The following is a 26,653-nucleotide window of genomic DNA, read 5'->3' as shown; positions in this document are numbered from 1 at the left end:
TGACTCAAGATTTAGCTAACAATTTAGTCTAGAGCTATTATAAAAAAAGTTATCATAAAATGATTGCTGTATGTTCATATTTTCTAAGAAAGCTTGCAAAGACATTCTAGCTTCTTTTAGTTGTTCTTTAACCTGTTGTGTTCCACTCATTCTTTTCCCTTCTGTAAATCCCTTACTTTTTAAGCTCTCTAGATACCTACTGTGGCTATTATTTCATATCTCATTTGCTTTTATTGTGACCAAGTTTTGAATCCTCACTTTATAATTATCCCAAGTCTTTTCAAGCTGTTTAATATGTAGGTTCAAAATTATGTACTTACGTATCATCGCAACCACATTTTTAAGCAGATGTAATTCTCAGTGTTCTCGGGAAACAAGGGTATGTAAGAGGGAAAAGGGGCATTTGACGTGCTAACTACTGTTGTATGACATTGATTAGGCAGCAGGAATAGCGGGCCAAAGTCCTCTTCCTGTTTAGTGTGCATTACAAATAAACAAGTCTGAAAAAAATAAAAAACATTAAAAAAATAGTGTAAAATGTGTTCGGACAGCCTATAACACAGAAAAATAAGAGTTTATTTTATTGCCATGTCATGCCAGAACAGAAACCGTAACTGGAAAAATAAAACTGTTTGCTGAAATGCGCACATACACATGAAAATGGTACATCAGACCACTGCTCTTTCTTGATTAATAAACAGCAAGCAACAGCAGAAATATTAATGATAAAAAAGCAGGTTTTTTATATATGTGCTGTGTGGCAGTTAGTGCAGAGGGTTAAGGCTCCAAAGTTGTACTGAACTGATTCCTATAATGAAAAGGTAGACGGTTGGATTTCTTCCACCTCTGTTTGCCCAAAATGTGACTGAGCAAGTTGGTTCATCAGGCAGTGCTCCTGGGATGAGTCTGCAGTCCATGACAGCAAAACATTTCGTAAGTGGGCATTCAAAAAACTGTTAAGCAGAAAACACTGTATATATTATATTTGGTGGCATGTGTGAAGGGCTCTGAAAACAGCCAGTCGTTGTCGTAGGAATGTGGTTACGATAATACATAAGTACCAAAATTACTAACATTTCAGTTAATGTCTGATCTACTCAATCACTAAACACTTTCCTTTTCAGAAGAAGTACTGACAAATGTTATTATTTATGACAATAGACTTTTACTTGCATATAAAACTTGGTTTGTATAGGTGCATGGTCTGACACCATCACAGGGTATGTGTTCATGGTTTGGACCATATTACCTTATTCCTTCTATATGCAACATTTACCTGATGTTGCCCAAGAACCATATTTCATAGAAAATATGTATATGCCATTTCATTCTGTCCTATTTTCAGAACATTGATAAGTTCAAATACATGCATGTACTTCGCTAAGCACCTGCCCTCAGAAGGTATTCTGTGATCTATTGGCCTTGTAGCGACATCTTCCTTATTTCCTGTAGTGTTCCAGTCACCAGCTAGTATCATACATTCTTGAAGAAATGCTAAACCTTCTCCAATAATTTTCTTTATGCCTTGTCTTTCTGCTTTTGGTGATATATATATATAGTGCAGCCAGTGTAACTCTTACAACCTACCAACAACCTCTTACCACTATAAATCTTCCCTGACTATCCTTTATGTATTCCACAATTTTTATTCCTGTTTCCTCTTAATTAATATTAAGACCCCTTTCCTTTCCTCCTGTTCCAGCAAAGAAACTCTTCTTCCCACTTTTATTCCTATAACTTTCATGCACTTTATGATTCAAGTGTGTTTCCTGTGGCATTATTATCTGAGCATTGCTACTGTAAATAAAAGTCTGTATCTTGTCTTTTTTCCCTCTGGCAACTAACACTTTAACATTCCAAATTAGTAATTCAAATTTTGACATAGTAAAGTTTGTATTTTGTCCTACTTAACTTACATTCATATTTCTGGTCATCCATAGTGTGAGTTTCTATCATTTTTGTAGCACTTTATATACTTGCATGTAATTTTGTCATAACTAAACTGGATCTCTTATTATATCACAAACCCAAAAAATAAACAGCATATTAACTATATACACATTTTCCTAAAGCAATATAGTTCTCTCTAATCAGATTCAAACCCTGATTTACTCCTTTGAGGGAGCACATCCATTACTAATCACAAATCCATTCATTTTACTTGCCTGCAGCATTTTGTGTCTGAAATTGTACCTCTGTCATTGTTTTGCCCGATATCCTCATTTAGCTTTCATTATATATTTCAAAAACTCCACCTCTTTTCAGGCACAGCAACTCCACTTTCTTGCATTTGCATTCCTACAGTCCTGGAGGCGGGTCATTCTGCAAACTGAGAGTTTCTCACTGTGAAGCCTAATAGCAGATGTGGTTTTAACGAAACAACACACAGAACAGAATAAAGTAATTATTTTCTCACTGGTGCTAACTGATTTCAATTATTTTAAAATGTCTTATAGCTTTCATCTTTTACATTTTAATTAAACCAGACATCCTTTCCCTTCCCATGAGGAAGAACCTCAGCACATGCAACTTTAAAACATCATTTTTTGAAGAGGGCAAGCCCCCCTGCACCCCCGACACCCCCTGCTTGAGTTCACAGAATCTCCGTGGAAAAGGAATATTCCCCTACCTGGCAATTGTCAATCACACATACCTGTTGGCTATCTGTATAGTCAAACTAATGCAGACAGTTAAACAAATGTTGACCAAACTCCCTGACGACCAGACCAGAAGAACCCATTCCACCATACTGCTTTCAGATTCCTCCATGTTTTGACAGTTACTCTCTCTCTCTCTCTCTCTTTTACTTTACTTTTCTTTTTCTGTTCTATGTTGACCTTCTGGACATCATAGATACTACAGCTACCAATTTCTGTTAACAATTTACAATAGTTAGCCAGTGCCGTGGCATAGAGGGTTAAAGTCCTGACTGTGGTCTAAGCGACCAAAGTTTGATTAATAGCTTGGATGTCTGAAGTGCTGGCATTGAGCGATGGGCATGCCCATTATTGGGGTTGGAGCTCATCTATGGCACTGTCTGAGAGAAAGCATGGTCCATAGAGTGGTATAGCCTTCACATGCAAGTAGTTGTGCAGGGAAGGGGCAGGTATATGAGGGAATGTTATTAAAAAAACCCTCCCTTCAGCTGAAGCAGTCGCTGGCATGAATCAACACCCCACCGAATCCCCTTAAGATCCATGACAGCCCCACCTCACTTGGAAAAGTCCAAGGATGTATAGGAGGACCTGGTAGACTAGCCTATGGACAGGGGCGTTGGGATAACCAGAAAGGGTGAAACACTAAGGAAGAAGAGAGTGCAGTACTTTACTTTTTACACTGAACCTCATTTGCCATCTTGCTGTCCACAAGTATAGCTCCAGACTGTCACAAAAACAGATTCTTCACCAGTAGTAATTTTCTGTAGTGTCAAGGATCACAAAGTTGAAAACTGGTGAGTTTAAATCAAGAAGTTAAATGCTTGTTCAGACGCATCAACTGTTAGGCTATTGCTAGATCTCAAACCTCTCATTCTTGGTAAGTAGAATGTCCAGTGTTTACACTTCCTTGTAACTTATTGTAGTAGAAGAATGAATCTTCTTTAGTCAATTATCTGTACTCATAGCTCTGAACCTCTTATCTTCAGAGTCAGGGATAAAGGTCCCATATCAGGGACAGCTTTTAATTATTGACATTATTATTTTAGGAAAGAGAATGAGTAAGAGGATGTTATACAATAAGCATGTTTTAAAGTAATCAGAGTAAAAGAAGTCTGCAACTTTAATGACTACCATCATTTATTGACTGTAAATGATCACCTTGTCTTGACAAAAATCATAGAGTTTAAGAGACATAGAATTGGGAATGTCCCTGAAAATCAGTGACAGTTAAGCGGCACTCCACTGTTTCATTTTCACTTCCTGATATGGATGTGAAACTGCAGCATTTTATTTCTGGGAGGTTAAAGCTTCTAATTATAATTTTTCTTCCTGACAAGGAATGTATTGGCTTCTTTATCTTCATCGTCCTCTCTTGGTTGACATAGTATATTAGACTACAAGCCATGCCGTTCTTTTCTTCTTATCTGACTGATGGCCTGATAAGGTTTGCTAGACTTTGATGTTCCTCTCTTCCAGGTTCTCCTTAACTCTCCTCAAATATACAGTGACTAAGCATTACTGTTCAAAAATGAGCACAATGATCAGACAGCCCAACTAGTGTGCCCTGTTGTAAATTGGGCATATATCAATAGAAAAATGTGTGTCCGCTGAACTGCCATTGAGCAGACAGACATCCTACTGGTATATGTTAAGGGTTAGAGTAAAATACAAGAAAAAACAGGTACATTCTGCAAGACAAAACAGTCAGAAACATACCTGATTTTCCTTGCATTTCAACCTCTTGGAAAATTTTGGCACTTAAAAAAAAAAAAAAAAAAAAAAACAGCAACAGAGATTCTCTCTTCTCTGCTGCTTCTCCTGCACTGTACTGATGTACTGTGCAAGCACAGAAACTGAAGTCCTGTACGCATGCACAGTACATCAGTAAACAAGAAAAACATGCAGGAACACTACAGAAGTGTTACATGAAGACATTATTTAAGAAAAGTAAGCAGCTTTCTTTCTTAAATAATGTCATTGTATAATAGCAATAATCCACTCCTGGGTGTGGGCATATCAGGATGTATACCTGGTTGGCTTTGTTTAATCATGCGGGCATTGCCCTCAGGATCAAACCACACCAACCATAGGTAAATCCTTATATACCTACACCCAGTAGTGCATTATTCCTTAAATGTCCATCAGGTTTGTGCACTGCATAGTATACACTGCTACCTCTCTTCCCACCTTGCCCTTTCTGCCTTAATTGAGCAAATGATCTCTAGATGTCCCCATATCCCTGTCCATTTCATTCACCCAGGTTTTGTCATAGCTACTACTCCTGCTTTCTATTGTTGTATCACTTCCCAAATCTCCTGTTACCCAAATGTATTATATTACATTTGCTTAATGTCAACAGTACACCTATCTAGTCTACACTTTTAAGTGTTTACCTCTCCACCATCCATGCTTTCCCTTGCCCTTTTCACACCTATCCTTTGCCCTCTTGAATGTGTCTATGGATTCCCTCTTTACCACCTCAGTAGTCCAGTCCATGGAGCCACAACCAGTACTTTTGGAGATCCAGGGTGTAATTAGATCCTACAATCTGCTGCATCTGTCCCCTCTCTCCCTTTCTGTTATTCATGTTCAGAATGACTCGTTCTCATCTCCCTGACATGATCTTGTGTATATCATTGTTATTTCCCCCATCTCTTCTGGTCTCAGGTGAGAACAACTTTAGATCCTCTATCATGTAGTCATACTCCTTCTCCTTTGTCCAAAGGATGCTACAGGTAGCTGTTCTCTGGATTCCTTTTAGCAACCTGCTACCCTTTTCCATACATGACTTCCAGAACTGCACACAGTATACAATGTGTGGTCTGACTAAGCCATTGTAGAATGCAGACATTACCATTTTGCTTCAGGAAGCTATCCTACTGCCCCCTCACTGTGTTCCTGGTGTTACAGTCCACGTGTCATCAACATGGTCAGATCTTTTTCCTGCTCTATCACTTCTCCTCCCCCAGCTAATACTTCACCAACAGGGTTGTGGTGGCTGAGTTAAGTACTTTGCATTTCCTGCCAACTTTCTTAGTCTTTCCAAATTCTTCAATATTCTTTTCCCCATCTTCCATGATGCATTTGCCTTTCCTTTGTCAGTAAATTGGCTAATCCTGCTGTCTTTTTCCTCAGCTATATTTGAGATGAGCACACTGATGACTCAAAATGGACCTCTGTAGTATTCCACTAGTCACCTTCCTTATTCCTATATTATCTTTCTCTCACCACAACCTTTTATGCCCTACCATTTGACCATGTTCAATATTTTTTTTTAGTCTTGGTTCTTCTTCCTACCCTTCCATTTTTTTTTATCAACCTCCTGTGTGGGACATAGTTAAAGGTCTTGCTGAAGTCCATGCAGACGACTTCCTTGCCAGATGTACCTGATGCTTACTCATAAAACTGAATCAAGTTTGACTGACATCTCCTTCTGACCAAGAAGCTATGTTGGAGGCTGTTGTCCTCTGGACATGTTACCAGCCTTGCCCTGATATTTCTCAGCATGACTTTCCTTGCTACTGCTGTTTAGTCAACAGGCCTGTAGCTATCCAGAATTTTTCCAGCTTCCCAGATTGTACAAGGGTACCATGGTTGATGTCTTCCTGTCCTCTCTGTTTCTGAGTAATAGATCTGTTAAAGATCTCTGTCAGGGAATCTTCCAACACACACATTTTTGGGAGTGTAGAAGGAAAGCACTTTAAACTGCTGATCTCCTGCTGGAAATTCCTATTTTTTTTTTGTTTGTTTTTTGTATTTGCAGATAGTGTTTGGAGGAATTTAATTCATTAAAAGATGTGTGGTATGCTCTGGAGTTTTACAAAATCTAGTAGAAAAAGTTTCTGTTAGCCTGAGGAGCATATGGGATAGCCTGGGGATCCTTAGTTGAGCTTCTTGGAGTGGACAGCATCCATGTGCTGTTTTGCTAGGAAGAGAGATGCTTTAGTGTGAACTGCATTTATGTTTGCTAGGTGTAATTTTTTTTTCTTTTTGCTATCTGTGGAGGACATGTAATTATTATTTATTGAAAAGAAGCCTGCAAATAATGTTAATACCCCGACTAAGCAGAGAGACAAGCTGCATCCTGAACTGTGTTTTTATTTATTTTAAGAAGCAGACTTTTTATTTGTATGCCAATACTGTAACCTGCAGTCAGTGGAAGTAGGGATAGAGATGTGGGCAAGCTGCAGACTGAGCTCTGTTTTTTTTAATTTAAAGATGTAGCATTTTATGTAAAGTTATTGGAAGTGTTACACTTTTACCCATTTTTCTGCTATTATGGGAGGCAGTGTTCCACACTGTCGGGAATGAAGTTTGAGAACTGTGCATAGAATTGATCTGGAGTTAGAATATATTGTCAGGGGGGTGGGGGGGCACAGCCCCCACAGCCCCCACATAATTGCAGTTTATGCACTATTATATACATGTGCATCCATTGAAAATGCATTAAAACATACATCAGTAAAAACCGATTGTAAAATGTGGGGGGGCACATCCCCCCACACCCCCCTAACTTTATATTCTCACTCCAGGATCGCACTACAGTGGGGAACAGGGCATATACCTGCCGGTGCTGTTTTTCGGTCAAATGAGTTTTCGGTCATATGAGTTTTCGGTCAAATGAACTTTCGGTCATTTGGTCTCAGTCAAATGGGCTTCGGTCATATGAACTTTCGGTTATATGTAGTGAACCCGTACACAGAGATAGCATACTAACCAAATTTGAAGTACTTGACTACCCTAACATTTTTTTACTAAACAGTTGCATCTGGAAAGTGTTCCATACAGTTTGTGGCATACCCTTGAAGAAGAGGTGATAGAAGCTGTATCCCAAAGATGGATGACCAGAGGTTTACTCCAAGAAAGGCTATAGCCTAACCATGATGGATAGCTGATTCCATGCTCTTAAAAGGGTGGAAAACCACAAACAGACTTCAGTGTAATAAATGACACGTAACCCAAATATGACTAAAAAGACACTCCAGGAAAAAGGGTTGACAAGTTTAATTCCTCAGGTTTTGATGTCTGCAAAGATGCCCTAGAGCTCTAGTAAGAAGGCAGGATTACAAAGGCAAAGTAGTCAGAATGACAAAATTTACTGGTTTTAGCTGTGGCATCAAACAAAATGGAGCCCCTGCAATATTATCTGGAGTCCATGAGGAGACTCGTCCAGACACTGAACTTGAGAGCAGAATAGTAGCTCAAACTGAAAAGAAAACTTAGTACAGTAGTGTCTGTTGATGCAGAAGTGATGACTTGTTTTTTCTGCAGTGCTTAATTCACATTGTTAAGAACATGAAAAAAAAAGTCCTGTAATATAAAAATGCTTTTATCAGTAATTCCATTTTGGCTGGTCTCTTTCCAAGTCAGCTAAGCTTCATTCTGGTTTTCCTTATGGCTCAGTCGTCGATCCTTTACTATTTAAGTTTTTGTAAACTCCTTAACAAAGAATCTTCATTCACTAAGACTCACCGTTTTCAGATGTTCTACAAATCTGTAGGTCATCTGATCTCATCTTGCAAGTAAAGCTGACTTACAAAATGACTTATGTAACCATGTAGTGCATGGAGCGATGCAGTATCGCTTCTTATTCAGGGGAGGAAAAGACAACTGTGTTAAGCTCCTTTTCAAAGTAAGAATAGTGCATAACATAGAGTATTATAATTGGGTCTCCAATAATTGCAGGTTGATTATGTGTTCAAGATACAGATGGCAAGAAATTCACCTCAACGGCAAAGCTTGAGAGGTGAATCTTGATATCTTGGTCTAGATTACATTGTAAAAGGTTATAATCAGTGACCCAATCATACTTATTTGTATTACATGGAGCTTTTTGTGGCTCCATGTAGTAACAGTTACAGAAAACATAAAGCATAGGAGCAGGAAGTGTTTCATCGACTTTCAAAGCCTTTGAGAGCTGGTAAAGCAGAAGCAGACAGCAGATAGTTGTGAAGTGCCTTTCTGTAGAACTAGTGGCTTTAAAAGCTGTGAGAAACGTAGTTCTGCCATGGTCACACTTTCTGTTTATAAGTGTACCAGAGTGATTTTATACGAGCTTTTAAACGCTGTTTTACTATCTGCAACTGTTCTTTGACTGCTGGCATTGTCCACTGTTAGTTCCTATGCCAAGGCCAGATCTTAACATTGTTTAGGTGTGCTTGACATGCTTTTATTGATCATCACAAGTCATGTTAAAAATTGAGTCTCGCACTAGGCATGTTCTTAACAGACTTATCTTTTTCCCAATTTTGGAACATAATTTACAGTGCTCCATGCACTACAAAGTTTTTTAAGCTCCTTTCAGCACAATTAAGGTCTAGTCTCATGCTGGTGTATAAATCCCAGCCAACACAGAGTAACAGCTAGAAGCAGTAAAATGCTTTGGTTTGCCACACATTTTGTGAGTGGCAGTGCAAAGTTTGTCAATTTTAGAGCTGTTACAGAATCAGAAATACACTTTACTTCTGATCTCTGTTAGTGAGTCAGCTAAGTATGTTGCACCTTTCAAAGTAATAAAAACAGTTTATTTTCCATCCTTTTTCCTCCTTTCTCTCTCTGTTTTGTAGTACACTGGAGCATTTAAAGCTATGTTTAGTATCAAAATATATCTGGTAGCACTAAGCGTATTGTAGCTTTCAAAGCTGTGAAGCACTTAGATTTTCTGCACTTTTTAATTTCTGTCTTTCTCTTTAACTGCTTGTACATGGAATAGGTAAAGCTGCACACACTGCAAATGATTGTGATCAGGTTTCTCCAACTGTAATCAAGTTGTTATATGTTCTCAAAAATGGATGTCAAAATTCACTTCTTCAGCTGTACTTCACTCCTCTCTCAAGAATAATTTCTTAGCATCCATTTTCTGAACTTATTTATTTTTATTTATTTATTTTATTTTACATTTGTTTACCGGGAAATTCCGACTGGACACAGGTCCTTTTTCAGCAGATGCCCGGGGCAAAAAGCTCCACATCATGTACATGATAAATAGAGATACAAAGTTGCAGCAATAGTAAACAACATTACAGGTTGTTGGCTTTAACACAATAACAAGATATTGATTATCAGCAGTATATACAGTAAATGTTGCAAGTTAAGATAGTTTCTTGTCGTTTATAATATTAGTAACAAAGCTGTCAGAAAGGATTTTAAAGTATGTAAAGACAACTAGCTAACTCTGACTGTGGTTAGTAGTGGCAGTAGTATAGTTGGGTAAGAGTCTAGGTGGGTGGGGGGAGGTAAGTGTGGGGTGTTAGTCTGGATTAGAACAAGGACAAAGCCTGTGCAAATTTAAATGGAATTTGAGCGCAGTCTTGAAAAGGCTGCTGGAAGGTAGAGTACTTATATGAGGATGGAAGATTGTTCCAAAGTTTAGATATGATACATGAAAATATGGCTTCTGCTGCTGAGTTTTTGGGGTTGATAACAGTGAGTTGATTTTTGTTGCTTGATCTTAGGGGCCTAGTGCAGTGATAGGGTTGGAGAAGGGTTTGAAGGGAAGGGATGTTATGGGGGTGTTTAACAAGTTTATGAGCGAGGGTGAGTTGATTAAAGTGAAGGAGTTGTGGGAGTTCTAGTCAGTTTAGTTCTTTAAGAGAGATACAATGATGGCTGCGGTAGGAGGTTCCAGTGGCAAATTTAGCAGTTTTGTTGTAACAAGCATCCAGTTTGTGTAGGTCTGTCTGTCTAAGGTTGGTTAGTATGGGGGGGGGGGATGCATAGAGTTGTGTGGAGATTAGCTGGGAATTGGCTATGGAGATTCTAGCCACATTGGTTAGGAATTGGCAGATTCGATATAATGCACCAAGTTTCTTGTGAACTTTTTTTATTGTGAGAGATATGTGAGTATCAAACCTAAGTTTGTTGTCTATTTCCACACCAAGTAATTTTGTGTGTTCTGACGGAGAGATGATGGTATTGTCTTTGGTGAGAATGTTGACGTGGGAGTGTTTTAGGTGGCTTTTAAAGGTTGGAACAGGAAAGGTTTTGTCTTACTTCGGTTGAGTAGGAGCTGAGCATTGGACAGCCAGCTTTCTACAGAAGAGAATGATTCCTGTGTGATTTTTTGTTGTTCTGGTAGAGTGGGGACAGAGCAGATGAGAGTAGAGTCATTTGCGTACTGTATAAGAGTTGCTTGTATGGTGGCAGTATATAGGTTGTTAGTGAAAAGTAAGAATAGCAGAGGGCCAAGGATAGACCCTTGGGGAACTCAGAGTAACTGGGAGGTGAGGTGATAGGTTATCATCCCAGATTACTGATTGCTGGTGTCCTTGTAGATAGCTGTGGAACCAGTTGCAGGCTGATTGTAAGAAGGAGAGGTTGGGGAGAGTAGAGAGTAGTAGCTCATGAGATACCATGTCAAAGGCCTTTGAAAGATCTAGAAATATGGCAGTAGAGAGGAGGCCATTGTTTTTGTGATGAAATGTAGTGTTGGTGATGGAGAGCAGAGCGGAGGTAATATTGTGATATGGCCTGAAACCATGTTACATTTTGGAGAGGAGATTATTAGCTAGGAGGTAGTTGGAGACCTGGGTGTTGTTACATTTTTCAAGTATCTTGGAGAGAGGGGAGAGGATAGCAATGGGGCGGTAATTGGAGAGGTCGGTGGAGGGGGTGCCTTTGTGGAGGAGAATGATGTGGGATATTTTCCATATCGAGGGAACATAGCCTTCCGTTATGGAACAGTTGATTAGAATTGAAAGTGGGTAGGCTAGTGTATCAGCTGCAGTTTTCAAGTATTCAGAGGGGAGGGTGTCAGCTGCGAGTTTGGTGGGTTTAAGTTTTGACAATAGTCTTTTATGTTGGAGATAGGTACTGAGGTGAAGAAGAAAAGTGGAGTATGGGGTTTGGGGTTAGGAGTTGGGGGGCTGTTGTAGGGAAGTGTTGTTTGTTTAGAGATGTTATAGTTTCAGTGAAGTGTTTGTTGAAGGATTCAGCAATACTGCTGAAGGAGGGGGGAATGGACGGCTGGGGGTATCAACCTTCCCTGGGTGGAGGATAGTATTAATAGTGGACCAGAATTTCTTAGGGTTGTGGTTGGTAGAGTTTAGGGTGGATTTATAGTAGAGGGATTTGTCTAATTTTATTTGCTTTTTGGCTTTATTGCGCAGTTCAAGGAATGGTTGCCTATCTGAATTATCTTTTGTTAGTCGCCAGTGCTCCCAGGCCTTATCTCTGGATTTCATTAGGGTTCTGGTGGTCTTTTCTAACCATGGGGCATGCCTGGATCTGACTTTGGCATTTCTTAAAGGAGCATGAGTGTCTAGGATGGAGAGGAAGGTACTGTTGAAGAAGTGGACTGCCTCATCTAGGTTGAGGTATTTTAGTGGTGACCAGTTAATTTTCTGCAGGGAGGAGATGAAGGAGTTGGGGTTGAAGTTGGACTTGTTGCATATTTGCCTGTGGATAATGAGCTTGAGACTGTTTGTGTGGGGCCAAATTAGGAAAGTGGGGGAATGGTCACTAAGACTGTCAGGTAAGCATCCTGCTAGGTAAGAGTAAGGGGCTTTAATGTCTAGGATCCGGTCAAGTAAGGTATGATTGTTAGGGTTTTTGTTGATTCGAGTAGGGGATTGGATGAGTTGAGTGAATCCATGGAATTAAGGTGAATGGTTGGGAGATTGTTATTACAGGATAGCCAGTTGATGTAAAATCGCCGAGAATGATGGTTTCCTGGGGTAGAGATAGAGTAGCCCAGCTCAAGAGATTTTCTAGGGGTGTAATATTTGTCCTGGTGGGAAATAGCATCCTGTGATATTAATTGTTTTGTTTGGGTTTAGTTTGAGATTGACATAAAGGATTTTTTCATTGTTGTGGTGAGGGGCAGATGTGTTCAGGAGTTGAATATTGAGGTGGTGTTTAAATATCAATGCTACACCACCTCCTTTTTTGGACAATCTGTCTATGCGAAGGATGTTGTATTCAGGTGGAAGTATTTCCTCACTTCTGATGTGAGGTTTGAGCCAGGTTTCAGTTAGGAAGAGAATATCTGGGGAATATATGCTTATGCTGGCATGTAGTTCTTGGATTTTATTGCATATGCTTCTGATGGTTAGGGACATTATAAGTAGGTCTGTTTTTTTTTTTTTTTTTTTTTTTGGCTAGGAATTGAGTTGTGGGGGGGGGGTTGCTTGGACTAGGGTTTGTGATTGGGTTGGAGTTGGGAGGACCAGGGTTTGGATGGATGTCTCCAGGGAGGGCTAGTTTATAGAGAGTTTTTAGGATATGTTTTATATACATAGTAAATTGCTTTTATTTTTGAGTGTGTTAGGTGTTTGGTAATTGAGTGTGTGTGTGTATTGGGAGGATGTTTTTGGTGGCAGGGGTTGTGTAGTTATAGCGTAAATGTTTGAGGGAGGGTGTGGAGAGAGTACAGTGGAAGTTGTTGGGGCATGTGACTGTGGAGCCTTGGTAGGATGTAATGTAAGCTAGAACTACGCAGGTTAGGATTGTTATTATATTAGGTAGTAGCATGATTGTGTTGGATGTAGGGGGAGGGCTGACTAGTAGTGTAGCCTAATTGGTGGCAATTAGGGGTGGGGTTATGGCTAAAGATAAATGTAGAGGTACCGGGGCGGATGGGAATAGGGGGCAGGAAGGGGAGCGAAGTGAGTGTAGGAAACGGAGCGGGCTAGAATCCCCCAGGCTAAAGACTGCAGGGTAAGTGTCTAAATAGCCAAATTGTTAGGAGTTACTAGAATCTAGTAGGAAAAAACAATCTATAGACCTGATTTCAGCTGTGTCCTTTTTGGGTAGATACCTAGTTTGAAGCAGACAAAAAGTGGCAGTTTAAGTACCTTTTTGCCTCTATTTTGCAAGTGGGCAATTCCATTGTATCTACTGGGTTACCTTTTTTTCGCCTAGAGCTTTATCTTGGTGTACTGATAACTAAAAATAAAAGGTTTAATTGGGGAATGTATTTACAGCTGATGGGGGTGGGGAGCAGCTGCTGTCCCTAGCCATGGGGAGAGACAGTTATTTCTGCTTTAGACCAGGTACTTTCTACAGTAGCAGGCTAAGAGGGAAACATAGCTAAACACCTACAGTAACTTATTTTCTTTTTAAAGTCCTTGAGTCCTTGTGGCTGGTTTCTTCACTGCAGATGTGGTCAATGGCCAAGGTTCAGCAAGTGGGGGAATGAGAGAGAACCCATTCTCTGGGACAGTGGTCACTAAATGAAAAGATGTAGACAAAAAGAATTATTACGTTAAGGTCTCTGAAAGGAGAATGAGAGAGAAGTGCTGTAAAAAGTAACTGAAATAATAAATTATCACCCAGGCAGGAAGGATACTGGGTTTAAGAGTAGCAGCATATTATACTATTTACACAGGTACAAAGTGTTTAGTAAAAAATGCTCAGGCAACTGTTAAGCAGTCATATATGAAGCCATTGACAAAAAAAAAACACTTTAATTAGTGTTATGTACTGGATAATTTAGGTAGCCCATGAATTTAAAGACACAGTTCTATCACAGATATAGCAGTAGTAAACTATTACAGCAATTGTATATAACAGTACTTAAATATCGCAACACAGACATTTACATATCTACATTGCTATAATATTTCTCATGGTACAGCAGTTAAAACAACTAAGGATCGCTCTGACGGCAGCAAAGCAGGACTTTTAGCCATAATATGGTGTTCTGTATTTAACTTATGCCTTCCTTCAAACTGAATCACAGAACACTCAGACTGCTTAGCATCTATTTTAACTAAAAAGTATCTACTAAACAAAAGTGATGAGGAGTAGCAACCCAGTTTACAACTATAGCATCTGTAAGTGCTAACAACACGGAGCACACTAAGCACCAAGTCAGACTGGAAAATAGTACACTGTAACACTTTGTCTATAACTTGTATAAATAGGAGACCAGTTCTGCAACCAGTTCTGCAGCTTGGTTATGATCAAAGAGCTTATTCCTCAATATTTTGTGTTTTTTCTTTATGAAAAATGTTACTCAGAAAAGGGGTGAAAGCTATGCTGTTTGGCATGGGAGTAGCAGCCTTAGCTTAGCTTTTATTAAAAATTATAAAAGCTGCTTCTTCCTTCAGCTACATAGAAGTATGACTAAACTCAAGCCAAAGGGTATAAAGGTCACACAAACAAACCATTCAGCACAAATTGCAAGAAAAACCTAGCCAAAGTAAAGTTTTCACTGTCTGATACCTTAAACATCCTGTAGTGGAGGCCCATGGTATATATGCAAATGACCCATTAAGGACATATAGTGTTATAGCTACATGGCTTCTGAATACCAATGATTAGTTACTTTTTAAATCTAATGGGTATATTAAGACCAATAAAGCCAAATCCCACTAGCTGAAGACAAGCATGTTTTGGCCTTTTATTGATCTTGTCAGCACAACATAAATAGATTGACTATAATTTAGAAACACAGGGCTTTCAACCCAGCTGATGCCCTTAAATATTAAGGTGCCTGCAAAATATCCTAACATCCAGACCAAAGGTATAAAGATCACACAAACAAACCATTCAGTAAAAACTGCAAGAAAAACCAAGCTAAGCTAAAATTCTCACTGATACATTAAACCTCCTGTAGTTGAGGTCCATGGGATATATGCAAATGAAACATTAAGGAGAATACAGTCATTTAGATGCATGGCTTCTGAATGTCCATGACTATTTCATTTTTAAGTCTTTATAGGTACATTTAAGCCAGTAAAGCCAGATCCTACTAGCTGCAGACAGGTCTGATAATGTGAGGTTTTGCCAGCTATGTTAGGAAAAGTAGGGCAGTGGATTTGTAATATATACCAGCATAGCTAGCTGGAGGTTTTGTAAAGAATTGTATGTCATTTGTATATTAAACTGATTTGTACAGCTGCATGTGTTGAAAATGTATTTGTAAAGTTGCTTTTGTTAAAAATGTACCAACAGTGGGTCCTGCTGGACAGAAAAAGAAATACACCTGTATGTCAGACTGTATTGTAATTGTTGAAACTAATATTGTACAGAGGATACTGGAAGAGAAGAGGTTAATCTCCATCCAGCTAACTTTGAAAAATTGTTTGAAATTAAATTATTTGGTTTAGGCCATAAAGATAGTATCTTACAGTTCTGACTGCAGCCAGAGATGAAATATCTGTGAAAACAAGGACTAGGAATCTTGCTGTATTGTCCTTAGCAGTGAACTAATTGCTACTGTGGAAGAATGGGAGTGATGAAATTATTTTATGGCTTCCAGATACTATAACACATCTTACTAAAGCTCTATCTGTGTGCATGATAACACATATATGCGAGATTCTAGTTCATTTTCTAGTAAAGGGAGGTGGTGCATGGGAACCAGAAGTCAGATGACCAGATGTATGTGATGTCATTCTGTAATTCAGCACTGAAATGATGTTTTAATATTAGATTAGACAGAAGTCTCAGAGCAGTCTATTTTTGAAACCTGACATAGAAGGATCACTCACCCACGTCATCTTGTCTTGCTTTAGTAAGTAACCAGGGAATAGTAATTCTTTGGATCAGTCTGAAAAATATAGTGAGATTAGTTAAATACTGTCTTTCTGTAACTGTGTGAAAATATTCATCTGCGTTATTGTAATATTTCCAGTGTTTGGAACTGTGGTGTTCATTGTAAATAGATATTTAGTATTTTCATGTTGTCTTATTATTTATTATTAAATATATTTAAACTTGTCATTGTGGCTGGTCTTTCAGAGAATATTTTAAACTTTGAGAGTACTTATATTTATTTGATGGCACTGTGGCCACTCCTGAAAGCCTTACTGCATTGGTCAAACACTGACAGTTTTATTAGTATTAATTTTACTCAGTATAATTGGACACACTAGTAAGAACCTTAGAGTGGCTGACTTTGGAGTGTCCTGGTAGCAGTATCAACCTTACAGTCTGGGCAAAGGGGCATAACTAGTAAATCTGTGCCAGCCTTTCCCAGGTGTGTGTGTGTGTGTGTGTGTGTGTGTGTGTGTGTGTGTGTGTGTGTGTGTGTGTGTGTGTGTGTGTGTGAAAATCAAATCTCAAAGAGTGTGCATGTCAGCTACTTGGAGCAGGGACACAGAGTACCGGCTTCACAGAGAGGGTGGTGGAGGACTTGGCCTGGGACACTCAGCTGAGAACTTAACTCTATAGCTGTGCCAGTGAGGAGTCATACTGGGGCCTGGAGAGAGAGAGAGAGAGAGAGAGACAGGGAAACCCAGACCCCGAACTGAGTGTGTTCCCTATCCCCTATGCATCTGAAAATACTGTATTTATCTATTTCTTGTTTCACGTGAATGTCCCTCACCAGTGTCAGTGGGTGAGGATTCAGGCTCTTTGATTACTGGCCCAGAGCAGCGGAGTCAAAACAGGCATTTTTTTTTTAATTGACATTGTCAGTACAGCATATGCAGATTGTTTGGCTATAATTTAGAAACACGAGGCTTTAAACCTAGCTACGGTTTCCTATTATATCAGCAAACACTTAAAATAGTGAACACTGTTTGATTGACCATTTTAAATCTAAATCATGAAATCCTGAACACACGGAACAGTGATTTTTTTCCCAGGGAAAAAACTCACTGGTCCATTTTTGGGACTTTGCCATTTCCTCCACTATGGTGCAGTCTCGGAGTTGATATATTTAAGTAGGATGGGTGTGGGGGCACAGTTGCCCCCGACTTTATTATTTATTTTTTTTTTTGTCTTGTTTTTTTTTTTTTTTTTTTTTTACGGAGCAACGATTTTTTTCCCTGGGAAAAAATTTCTGTTCTGTGTGTTCAGCATTATGCCATTTCAATTTTTAAGGGTCGATTATACAGCGTTCGCTATTTTAAGTGTTCACTGTTATAATATAGACTCCCCAAGCTAATGGCCCTAAACATTAAGGTGCCTGCAAAATATCCTAACACCCAAACCAAAGGGTATAAATGTCACACAAACAAACCATTCGATAAAAAGAACAAGGAAAAACCTAGCCAAGCTAAAGTTTTTGCTGTCTGATACCTTACAACTCCTGTAATGGAGGCTCATTGGATATATGCAAATAACCCCTTAAGGACATATGGTGTTTTAGGGTTTCCACCTTTTCAAATGCCCAAAGTGGACATGTTTTATGAAAAGGTTTTTAAGGACAAACAGCACTCACAGCAAGAGCAGAAGATTCAGCTTCACTTTTTTGCCAGACTGGAAACTCACCCCTGTAGAATTTGAGTCGTTTCTGTTATTTCTTATAATATCAAGTTTTTTAAATACAACAATTGTCTTTTATTTAGCTGTTAGTGGAAACTTGGGAACAAATTTCTTGCCCTAAATTCATAGGATGCCTGTCATTTTTCATATTTTTTACAGGACACAACTACCCAAATTGGGACTGTCCTGCATAAAGAGGGACAGGTTGCAACCCTACAGTGTTTCAGCTACATGGCTTCTGGATGCTCATGAATTTGTACTTTTTACGTCTTTATGGGTACATTCAGGGCAATAATGCCAAACCTTTCTAGCCATGGACATGCATGTTTCAGTCTTTTTATTGACCTCCTCACCACAGCATAAGTGGATTGTTGGACTATAATGTAGAAACAAAGGGCATTATGGCTCGATTCCTCACTTATATGGATTATGATTAGATCCATCACTCATTATGGCAATATACACAGAACACATTAAAAATAAGTGTCAGTAGAATGCCGAATTATTAAATTCTCAACCCCAAAGGCAGGAATTGGCATTGGGGAAAACATTCTGATGGCTCAGCATGAATGTGGATTTTGTGCATTAGCAAGTGCCTTGGCCAAAAACTTTCATTTTTTTGCTGCAGTTCTGTCTAACAGCATCTTCAGAATCATGCTGCCAGTCCAAGGAAGACAACTTCATTTTGCAGCATTAAAAACAGGTAAACTAGCGCCCAGTTAAGAAATGCTTGGACTTTTGCTGCACACCATTCTATGTAAATTCTGAAAATTAGAATAGCTTCTGCTGTCACCCAATCGATTGATTCCAGGATGAATGCCTCACTTGCTTAGGTGACCAAACAATAGGTTAGTAGTATTACAGAACCCAGCTTTTAAACTATGGATCAGTGAAGACTGTTCTGTGAATAGACTGCTGATTAACTCCCTGGATTGAGTTAGGGGCTAATGGGAAATAAAACAATTTACATAAAGACTAAAAGATTTTCCAGAAGACAGAACCAGATGTAAAAGATTTCCTCATATTCTGCTAAGAAATATTTAGAAATGTAGACTAGCCTTACTTTGTTATATTGGTCTGTTTCTAATCTATTCTCTTTCATTGTCATATATTCTGTGTTTGTATCAGTTTGCCTTGATGATCTATATAATGCTATACTGTGACATATGTGTTATATTGTCCGCACACTTATTGCCATTGTGTGATTTGCTTTTTACTTGTGTCTGGCTTATGTTTTATTTCTAATATAATGTTCCTACATTCCTATCTTTGACAGCGCGATTGTCAAAAATGTATCCATGCAAATAGGTTCATTGCTCTGATTATCAAATACATACACGTGTATTTAATAAATTACTAAATAGCACACAACTATCGGTGTTATACGAGGCTCTGTGTTTAAAGGTTAACTTTGGACTATCAAATATTAATATATAAATGTAGTGTATGATGTATGCTAATTCAAGTGCACTTATGTGCATGTACACATCCTGCTGGGAGTGCCTTCTGTAATGTTTTTCTGTAAATAAATGGCAGCAGTAACTTCTTGATTGGTGCCCCAGATATATATATATATATATATATATATATATATATATATATTAGAGGGTGAAACTTGTCATACACAACAAAAGTCAAGGTGGGTGGTAATGTAGCAGAAAAGATGTGATGCAAATTAGATTCAATTTGGTTTTAACAACCAGTGGGGAAAATACTGTGACGTGTAATAATCAAGACTGAGAATATTCAGTTCAGAAATTAGGAGATGGGCAGTTTACATTGTTCTTTTTCCTTCACTGAGATTTTTGAATGATTTCAGCTTTTGAAATATGCAGTGAAAAAAAAGATGCTGACCTAAAATATTTTTGTTCTGTTGGAATTTCACTAGAATGTAGACTTGTGATTGTATAGTTTTAATAAATGCACTCTAGAGTAAGAATTGACAGAGAAAATACTAACATAAAAACAGTATCCAAGTTGCATTATAGGTAGGCCTGCATATGAGGCAGTTTTGATGCCAGAATAGACTAGGATGAGAGGAGAAATTGAGAAATTTGTGAGCTACACATCAATGGGCAGTCAGAATTTGATAGTGGGTGGTGATTCTGATGGTGGGGAGGCAATTTTTTTCTAATTGATGCTTGTCTGCCTCTATAACATACTGTTTTGTTTTCTTCATGAAACTGCAAACATTATTATGTGAAAATGTTGCTTATGGGCATGTTGAAATCCATAATTCCAACTTGGTCTGTGTTTTCTGCCTGCAGCACACACACTATCCACAGTTTGCTGGAAAATTGTATACAGGAAGGTCATTGCGGGGACCCTTTGGAGATGCGCTCATGGAGTTTGATGGTTCTGTTGGTAACATTGTGCAGACTCTTAGACACAGTGGAGTGGAAAACAACACTTTCCTGTTCTTTACATCTGACAATGGGTGAGTGAGGTGCAGAAACCTGATGTTATATGTACATAATTGTTTATGCAGGCTGTACAAACACATAAAGGTATTATAGGTTACTGGCAACCAGAAATCCACAACCAATATCCAAAAATCAAGGAAGACATAGAGACAAATGGATAGGACCAGCAACCACTTTAATGGAACACAGCAGTCAAGCACTTTCGTCTTATATAAAAACTTCTTCAGAACTGCCATAATGTCACAATACACCACTTAAATAGTGCTACCAGCACATCATGTGATAAATCTACCCAATGAAAAAATACAATCAATTAAAAGGCACAAAAATGTAACATGTAAATGTACTTTTTTATGGTGTTTTTTGTTTCATAGTTCATTCATTATACAATGTATATTAAATGTAAGTTTTTAGGTTAGGCTCAAGATATGTAGCTACATATTACATTTTTGTGCCTTTTAAATGCTTGTATTTTGTCATTGGGTAGATTTATCACATGATGTGTTAGTAGCACTATTTAAGTGGTGTTTTGTGACATTATGGCAGTTCTGAAGAAGTCTTTATGTGAGACAAAAGTGCTTGACTGCTGTGTTCCATTAAAGTGATTGTTGGTCCTATACATTTGTCTGGATGTCTTCCTTGGTTTTTGGTTATTGTAGGTTACTGGAGCTATAACCTTCACATATGTTATAGAGTATCTTTAATCTTTATTAACTTGTAAGAAGACTTGCTCAGTAAGTAGCCAAAAGCCCATCTTGGGGCATTTTGACTTATAAATTGTACAGAATTCAGCGTTTTTGTTCCCATATTTCACTTGTTTTGTTTTATGTTACTTCATGACTACATGGAAAAACAGTTGTCTGTCATGCAAAAAGATTTTATGATGCAAATGTGAAATTGCTTGTTTCTTAAGTAGTAAGTGAACTATTCCTTCTCAGACACTTTTCACGAACTGGGCCACAACAGCAAGGGTAAATGTTAATATCTGTCTGTATATCAGTCTGTCTGCCTGTCTATGTACACAAAGTTAGCCAGACAGATAACTTAGTACAGCCAGTCAACCAGCCACATAATCAGTCAATCAGCAAAGCTTTTAGGAGGTCTGTGGAAACTGAAGTACTGAGAGAAAACCCATTCAGACATGTGAGAAATATACAAAACTCCACACAGACCAGTAAATGAATGTCAGCTTGAAGCATGAAGTGTTGCCACCTTCCAGATTACAGAAAAGGCTTCCAATAAACGTATGAAAAAAGACAAAAATCTTTTGTTGCTCGCCATCAAAAATACTGTTATTCTGAATTTTAAGTTGAAAATGTTAGTTACCAAAACTGTAACTGTATGTACAAGAATTATACAGGCTTATAAGTTTGATTGTTTTCCAAGATTTGTTGCTTCATTATAATTCTTTTTTGATGCTATGGCTGGGATGCTGACTGTGGATCTTTATTTTGGCATGAAAATGATTTTAAAAAATTAATGCATTCTTATGCTACTGTGGGTAATGGTTATATTAACATTTTTTGGTAAAATATTGAAATTGTCAGTGATAAGACTGCATTTGATAAAGTTAATGCTAACTTTGCACCATGTTTTCCTTATTGTTTCATAAGAGCCTTTTATAATGTCATGAGTGTAAGCAGTGACAACCTTCTCATGGACAAGACAGTCCCCGGGATTCACTAATCTTCCATGTAGGAATATGTTATTTCTGCACGGAAACGACCATTTAAGAGCAGCACGGCAGTGCGCCATGCATAGTAATGAAGGCGCACTTCCTCTGCTCCTAAATGGACATGGAGCATGGAGCATGGATGAGTACAGGGGGTGTGTCTGACAGAAGAGCTGTCACAATACACACGCCCCTGCACTCAAGAAGTGCTGTTCAACAATGACAATGAGCAAGAACACTCGTAAAAGGTTGCATACCTCTCAATTGTACAAATCTTCACAGAATGTCCAGATTTATTGCCCATACAGTTGGCCTGTACCCCATTTGTCCTGGGAAATCACTGGGATGATGTCAGGATTAAAGCCGTTAAATAATGCCATATATTTGAGTCTCAGACACCAAATCCATCAGAAAAATGTTATTTTAAAACAAATCCTGTTACTCTAGCAACTTACCTAATTTATAAGAGCAATATTTAAAATATGTCCCTAGTTGTACCTCAGTTTGTCAAGCTTTGTCCAGATATTTTACATGAAGACGTTGAGAGGTATGGAGGGTTTCTAGGATGTTTGCCAAATGTGCAGATGCAAGCAGGAATCCACAGCAATACATGTAATCTGTCTCTTCCTAGAGAAAATAACAGTAGAGAAATGTTTTTTTATCAAACAGATTAAATTTAACCATAGGTGCACGGGTTTGCCCATTGCTTAGCTACGCTTACTGTAGCTTAAATAGCACAAGAAGATAAATAGCAAGATACATTCAGTTGATGCAGTACTGTAATAGTGTAGTGGTCAGAGCAGTCATTCCCGGTTCGATCGTCACTGTAGTAATTTCCATTTTCCATGTGAAGGCAACTTATGAAAATTTTTTTGCTGTATAACCTACTAAATAACATATATTTGTGAACTGGAGTACTGCATTAAGTGCAGATGTGAGGTGTCATTGTAATAGTTTGGTAAAATCCACAGATAAACACAAGTGCCCCATACAGTATATGTACACATGAATCAGGGATACTAAATGAAGTTATAATGTGTAATGAATGATAAATCCATAGAGTGTCCAAATATACCACTTTCCCAAGACCCATATGTCATTTCTTTCTAAACTAGTGTGGGGGTAAGCTGGAGTAAGCATTTTTAAGCAGTAGTAAGCGGGTTTAAGCCTGTTTGCGCAGGGGTAAGCAATGCCTACACAGGTTTAGAAATTTTGAAGCTAACTCTCTGTAAGCATATTTAACCACTAGTTAGCATTGCTTACCGTCGTGCAAACCCGCTTACACCTGCTTAAAAGTGCCTTAATCACTCTGTATCCAACAACCCCTGTTCTGCCCAGCAACAAAATAAACAGGCCTTGAACCCAGGACCCTGTAGTCACAGAAGTTAACCAGTAAGCCATCACAGCTGTACATAAAACTGAGGTATACCCAAACAGATTCTCACTATAGCAAAATCACAATTTACATGTGAAAGGGATCTATAAAAAGTTTTATGTTATATAACCTACTACATAACCTATATATCTAAACTGGAGTACTGCATTAAATCCAGATGTGAGGTGTCATTGCAATAAATTGGTGAAATCCTCCAACAAACACAAGTACCCCATACAGTGTACGTACACATGAATCACCAATACCAAACAAATATATAACATGTAATGAATGATAAATCAATGCCAAACAGCAAATAGTGTGCAAATATAAAAATAAGCAATGCTAAGGATTGCAAACCTCTGCTTACTAGGTGTAAGCAATGCGTAGCCCAGCTAAATAGATTTGCCCATTGGTATGCCCCTTTAAACAAGCCAACCTTAGGTAAGCAGATTTGCACATAGCTTAGCATTTTCAAAACTGTCCAGTCATGGCAAAGTGTGGGAAATGGGGCCTATTTAAACCCCACAGGCGGGAATACATCTCATAATTGGTTGCAGCTTCCTCCTGTAGGCACTATGCCTGGTGCTGGAGAAGGAATGCGCTTCTGAGTGCAGCGCTAGGGCATCCAGGAGTCCAACTTCATGGCAGGGCTCCTTGTAAAAGACCATGAAGAGAGACTGCTGCAGGGCCAGTACCAGGGTTCTCAATATAAAGCGGAACCCGGGACTGTATCGTCCATGACCTCACCAGTGCCACTGGCATCCCTCAAATTGTTGAGCAGGTGTGGCATCACTATGCCGACCTGAAATGGAGGAAGAGGGAGCTCTTGGATCAGTGGATCCAAGAAGCTAGGCAGACGGGTGATTTCCCAGCTGTGTGTAAGTATCATTCTTCTACCTGTTTAATAATTGCCAGCTCATATATATATATATTATGGATCGGTATGGCTAAATATTCCTCTTATGTCTTTGAAAGCAGCAGCAGCAGAGCAGACTGTGAATCAGGAAGCCCATGCTAGTAGGCTGCAGAGGCTGCTGCGCGAGGCAGGTTAGTAATAATCTTGCATGTACTGTCATAAGAAATAAATTTAAAAGTCGGAGAAAGGTAATTGCCAGTATAAAGCCTGTACTGCTCATGGGATGTACTGAATAAACCAGACAATATGCCAGGAAGAGTCTCATATAGGTTGTATGTAAATAAAAGGTTAACAGCCTGACAATAAAGGTCTAACTCCTGGACTGCTTGTGTTTACTCTGGTATCATATGGTAATGTAGTGTTGCATTCTCTTAATAGTACTGTTGTATTAAGCACTGTTACCCTCACTGCGCTACGTAAATAAAATGTGTGGGAATGTCTGTATACGACTGTTGTAATCACAAGTTCATACTGTACAACTGAGAGAGACTTAGACAGAAAACAGTGAAAAGATAGACAACATAGTCCAAATAGCACACTCAACTGAGATGTAAACTGTTGTATTTTTAGCACACACAGCCATGGTTCGAATCCTGGGAGTGGTAGTAAACTGTATGCAGAATCACACCCCTCTACTGTACAAATATTTTGTCAGAAAGTTCAAATAATTGGCTTAAGTTTCCTGTCTGTCACCCTGTCTTCCTGGCAAATCAGTGGGATGATCACAGAAGTTTAGGCAGCAAATACTGACATATAACTGATTGTCAGACATCATAATTGTCAGAAATATATCTATAAGAACAAATATGTCACTCTAGCAACTCACCAAAATGTTATGAGAGTAATATGCAAAGTATGTCCCATCTCCACCCCATGTTGTGAAGCTATGACCAGAGTGTGTGCAGTAACAGAGAGAGACTTATGTGCATAATAATAATGTGGAATCTGGTAATATGTGTGGCAACATTCAGGTAGTGTTAACAAACATTCCCTCCACAGGTCTGTCAGATACAAAAACTGTGCCTAGAAATAAAATATTGAAATCCTGGACTGGTAATGTTTAGTCTGGTATGGCATTGTTAGTGTTGCAGTTTCTCTGAATAATAAGGTAGTACTCATCACTGTCATCTACACTGTGCTACATACTAAAACTGTCTAGGAAACCCTGTATAAGAGTGTTGTAATTGCAAGGTCAGATTGTAAAGCCACGGGAGACTTATAGACAGAAATCAGAGAGGAGATACACAGCAATATCTATATAGCACACTCAACTGTGATGTACACTGTTTAATTTTTAGCAGACACAGCCATGGTTCAAATCCTGGGAGTGGTAGTAAGCTGTATGCAGAATCATACTCCTCAACTGTACAGATTTGTCCAGAATGTCCAGATAATTGGCCCATATCCACTGCCTGTTACCCTGTCCCCCTGGCAAATCAGTGTGATGATCTCTGACATTTAGGCATCATTTAATGACAGATAACTGACTGTCAGACCTGGAAAAATTCATAAAGTGTATATGAAAACAAACCTGTCATTGTAGCAACTCACCAAAAGTTTATGAGGGCAATAGTCAAAATACGTCCCAGTATCACCTGCATGTTGTCATGACTTGCCCAGAGTGTGTGCAATAAGAGATTGAGAGGTATGTGCATAACATCAACCTGGAATCTTGGAATATGTGTGGAAACAGTCAGGTAGTGTTAACAAACAATACCTCCACAGGTATGCAAGGTAAGAGGTGTATACTGCAGGTAAAACACAGTTCACGTATATAGTTGTCTACAACCATACCACTGTCCAAACTAAGGCCATAGTGTTGTGTAATAATACCTGTAAGGTACAGATTACAGCAATGACTAAGAAAGTATTGAGAACTACAGGGATATACAAGTTGTTAATTGACATCTTTCTCTCCCCCCACCATATCTGCAACAATAATCTAAATACACAACTCAATGGGTATGTGTACAGTTAAATCTACTGTTGAGGCATATGTCCTATTGTTTCATAAATATTGAAATGTTTTTCTATGCATGTGCCATGTTGAAATACTCCCACATTAGTGGCATGCTGTCATCAATGTACCTGCATGCTATTGTAATGGCCACTGTGGTTCCATATATGCATGTGTTCTGTTTGTTATGCAACTGTTCCATATCTGGTGTTTTGGGTTAGTGGGAATATCTATGCATGCTGTTATACCTAATCCTGGAATGTGTTGACTATTACTAACCCACATATGTTTTAAAATTGAAACACCATAGCACATTTGGGAAGGCCGGTCTCAGCAGACCCACCTATCCCACCTCATCTGGCCGTGGCACCAGGCACCAGCACATCTGGGGCCCACGCTGGGACCTCCTTGTCCGCTGGTCCTGCACCACCTTCGGGTGGAACCGCCTCAGGGGATAGGGCTCACCCCCCCGGGCGTGGGTGCGGACAGGAAAT

General features: G+C 38.8%; 1 protein-coding gene across 1 annotated transcript in view; it reads left to right on the top strand.

Moving 5' to 3' along the window:
- Positions 1 to 26,653, top strand: part of LOC122815806 (arylsulfatase A-like) — a 351,804-nt gene that overhangs the window by 215,749 nt on the left and 109,402 nt on the right. The window contains exon 4 of the mRNA XM_044088605.1: positions 20,081 to 20,250. Within this exon, the coding sequence (XP_043944540.1) occupies positions 20,081 to 20,250 (170 nt within the window). The remainder of the gene's footprint in view (positions 1 to 20,080; positions 20,251 to 26,653) is intronic.

The sequence above is a fragment of the Protopterus annectens genome, chromosome 11.part0 (genome assembly GCF_019279795.1).
Source record: "Protopterus annectens isolate FY-2018-M chromosome 11.part0, PAN1.0, whole genome shotgun sequence".
NCBI lineage: Eukaryota > Metazoa > Chordata > Ceratodontiformes > Protopteridae > Protopterus > Protopterus annectens.
This window is presented reverse-complemented; position numbering and strand designations above follow the sequence as displayed.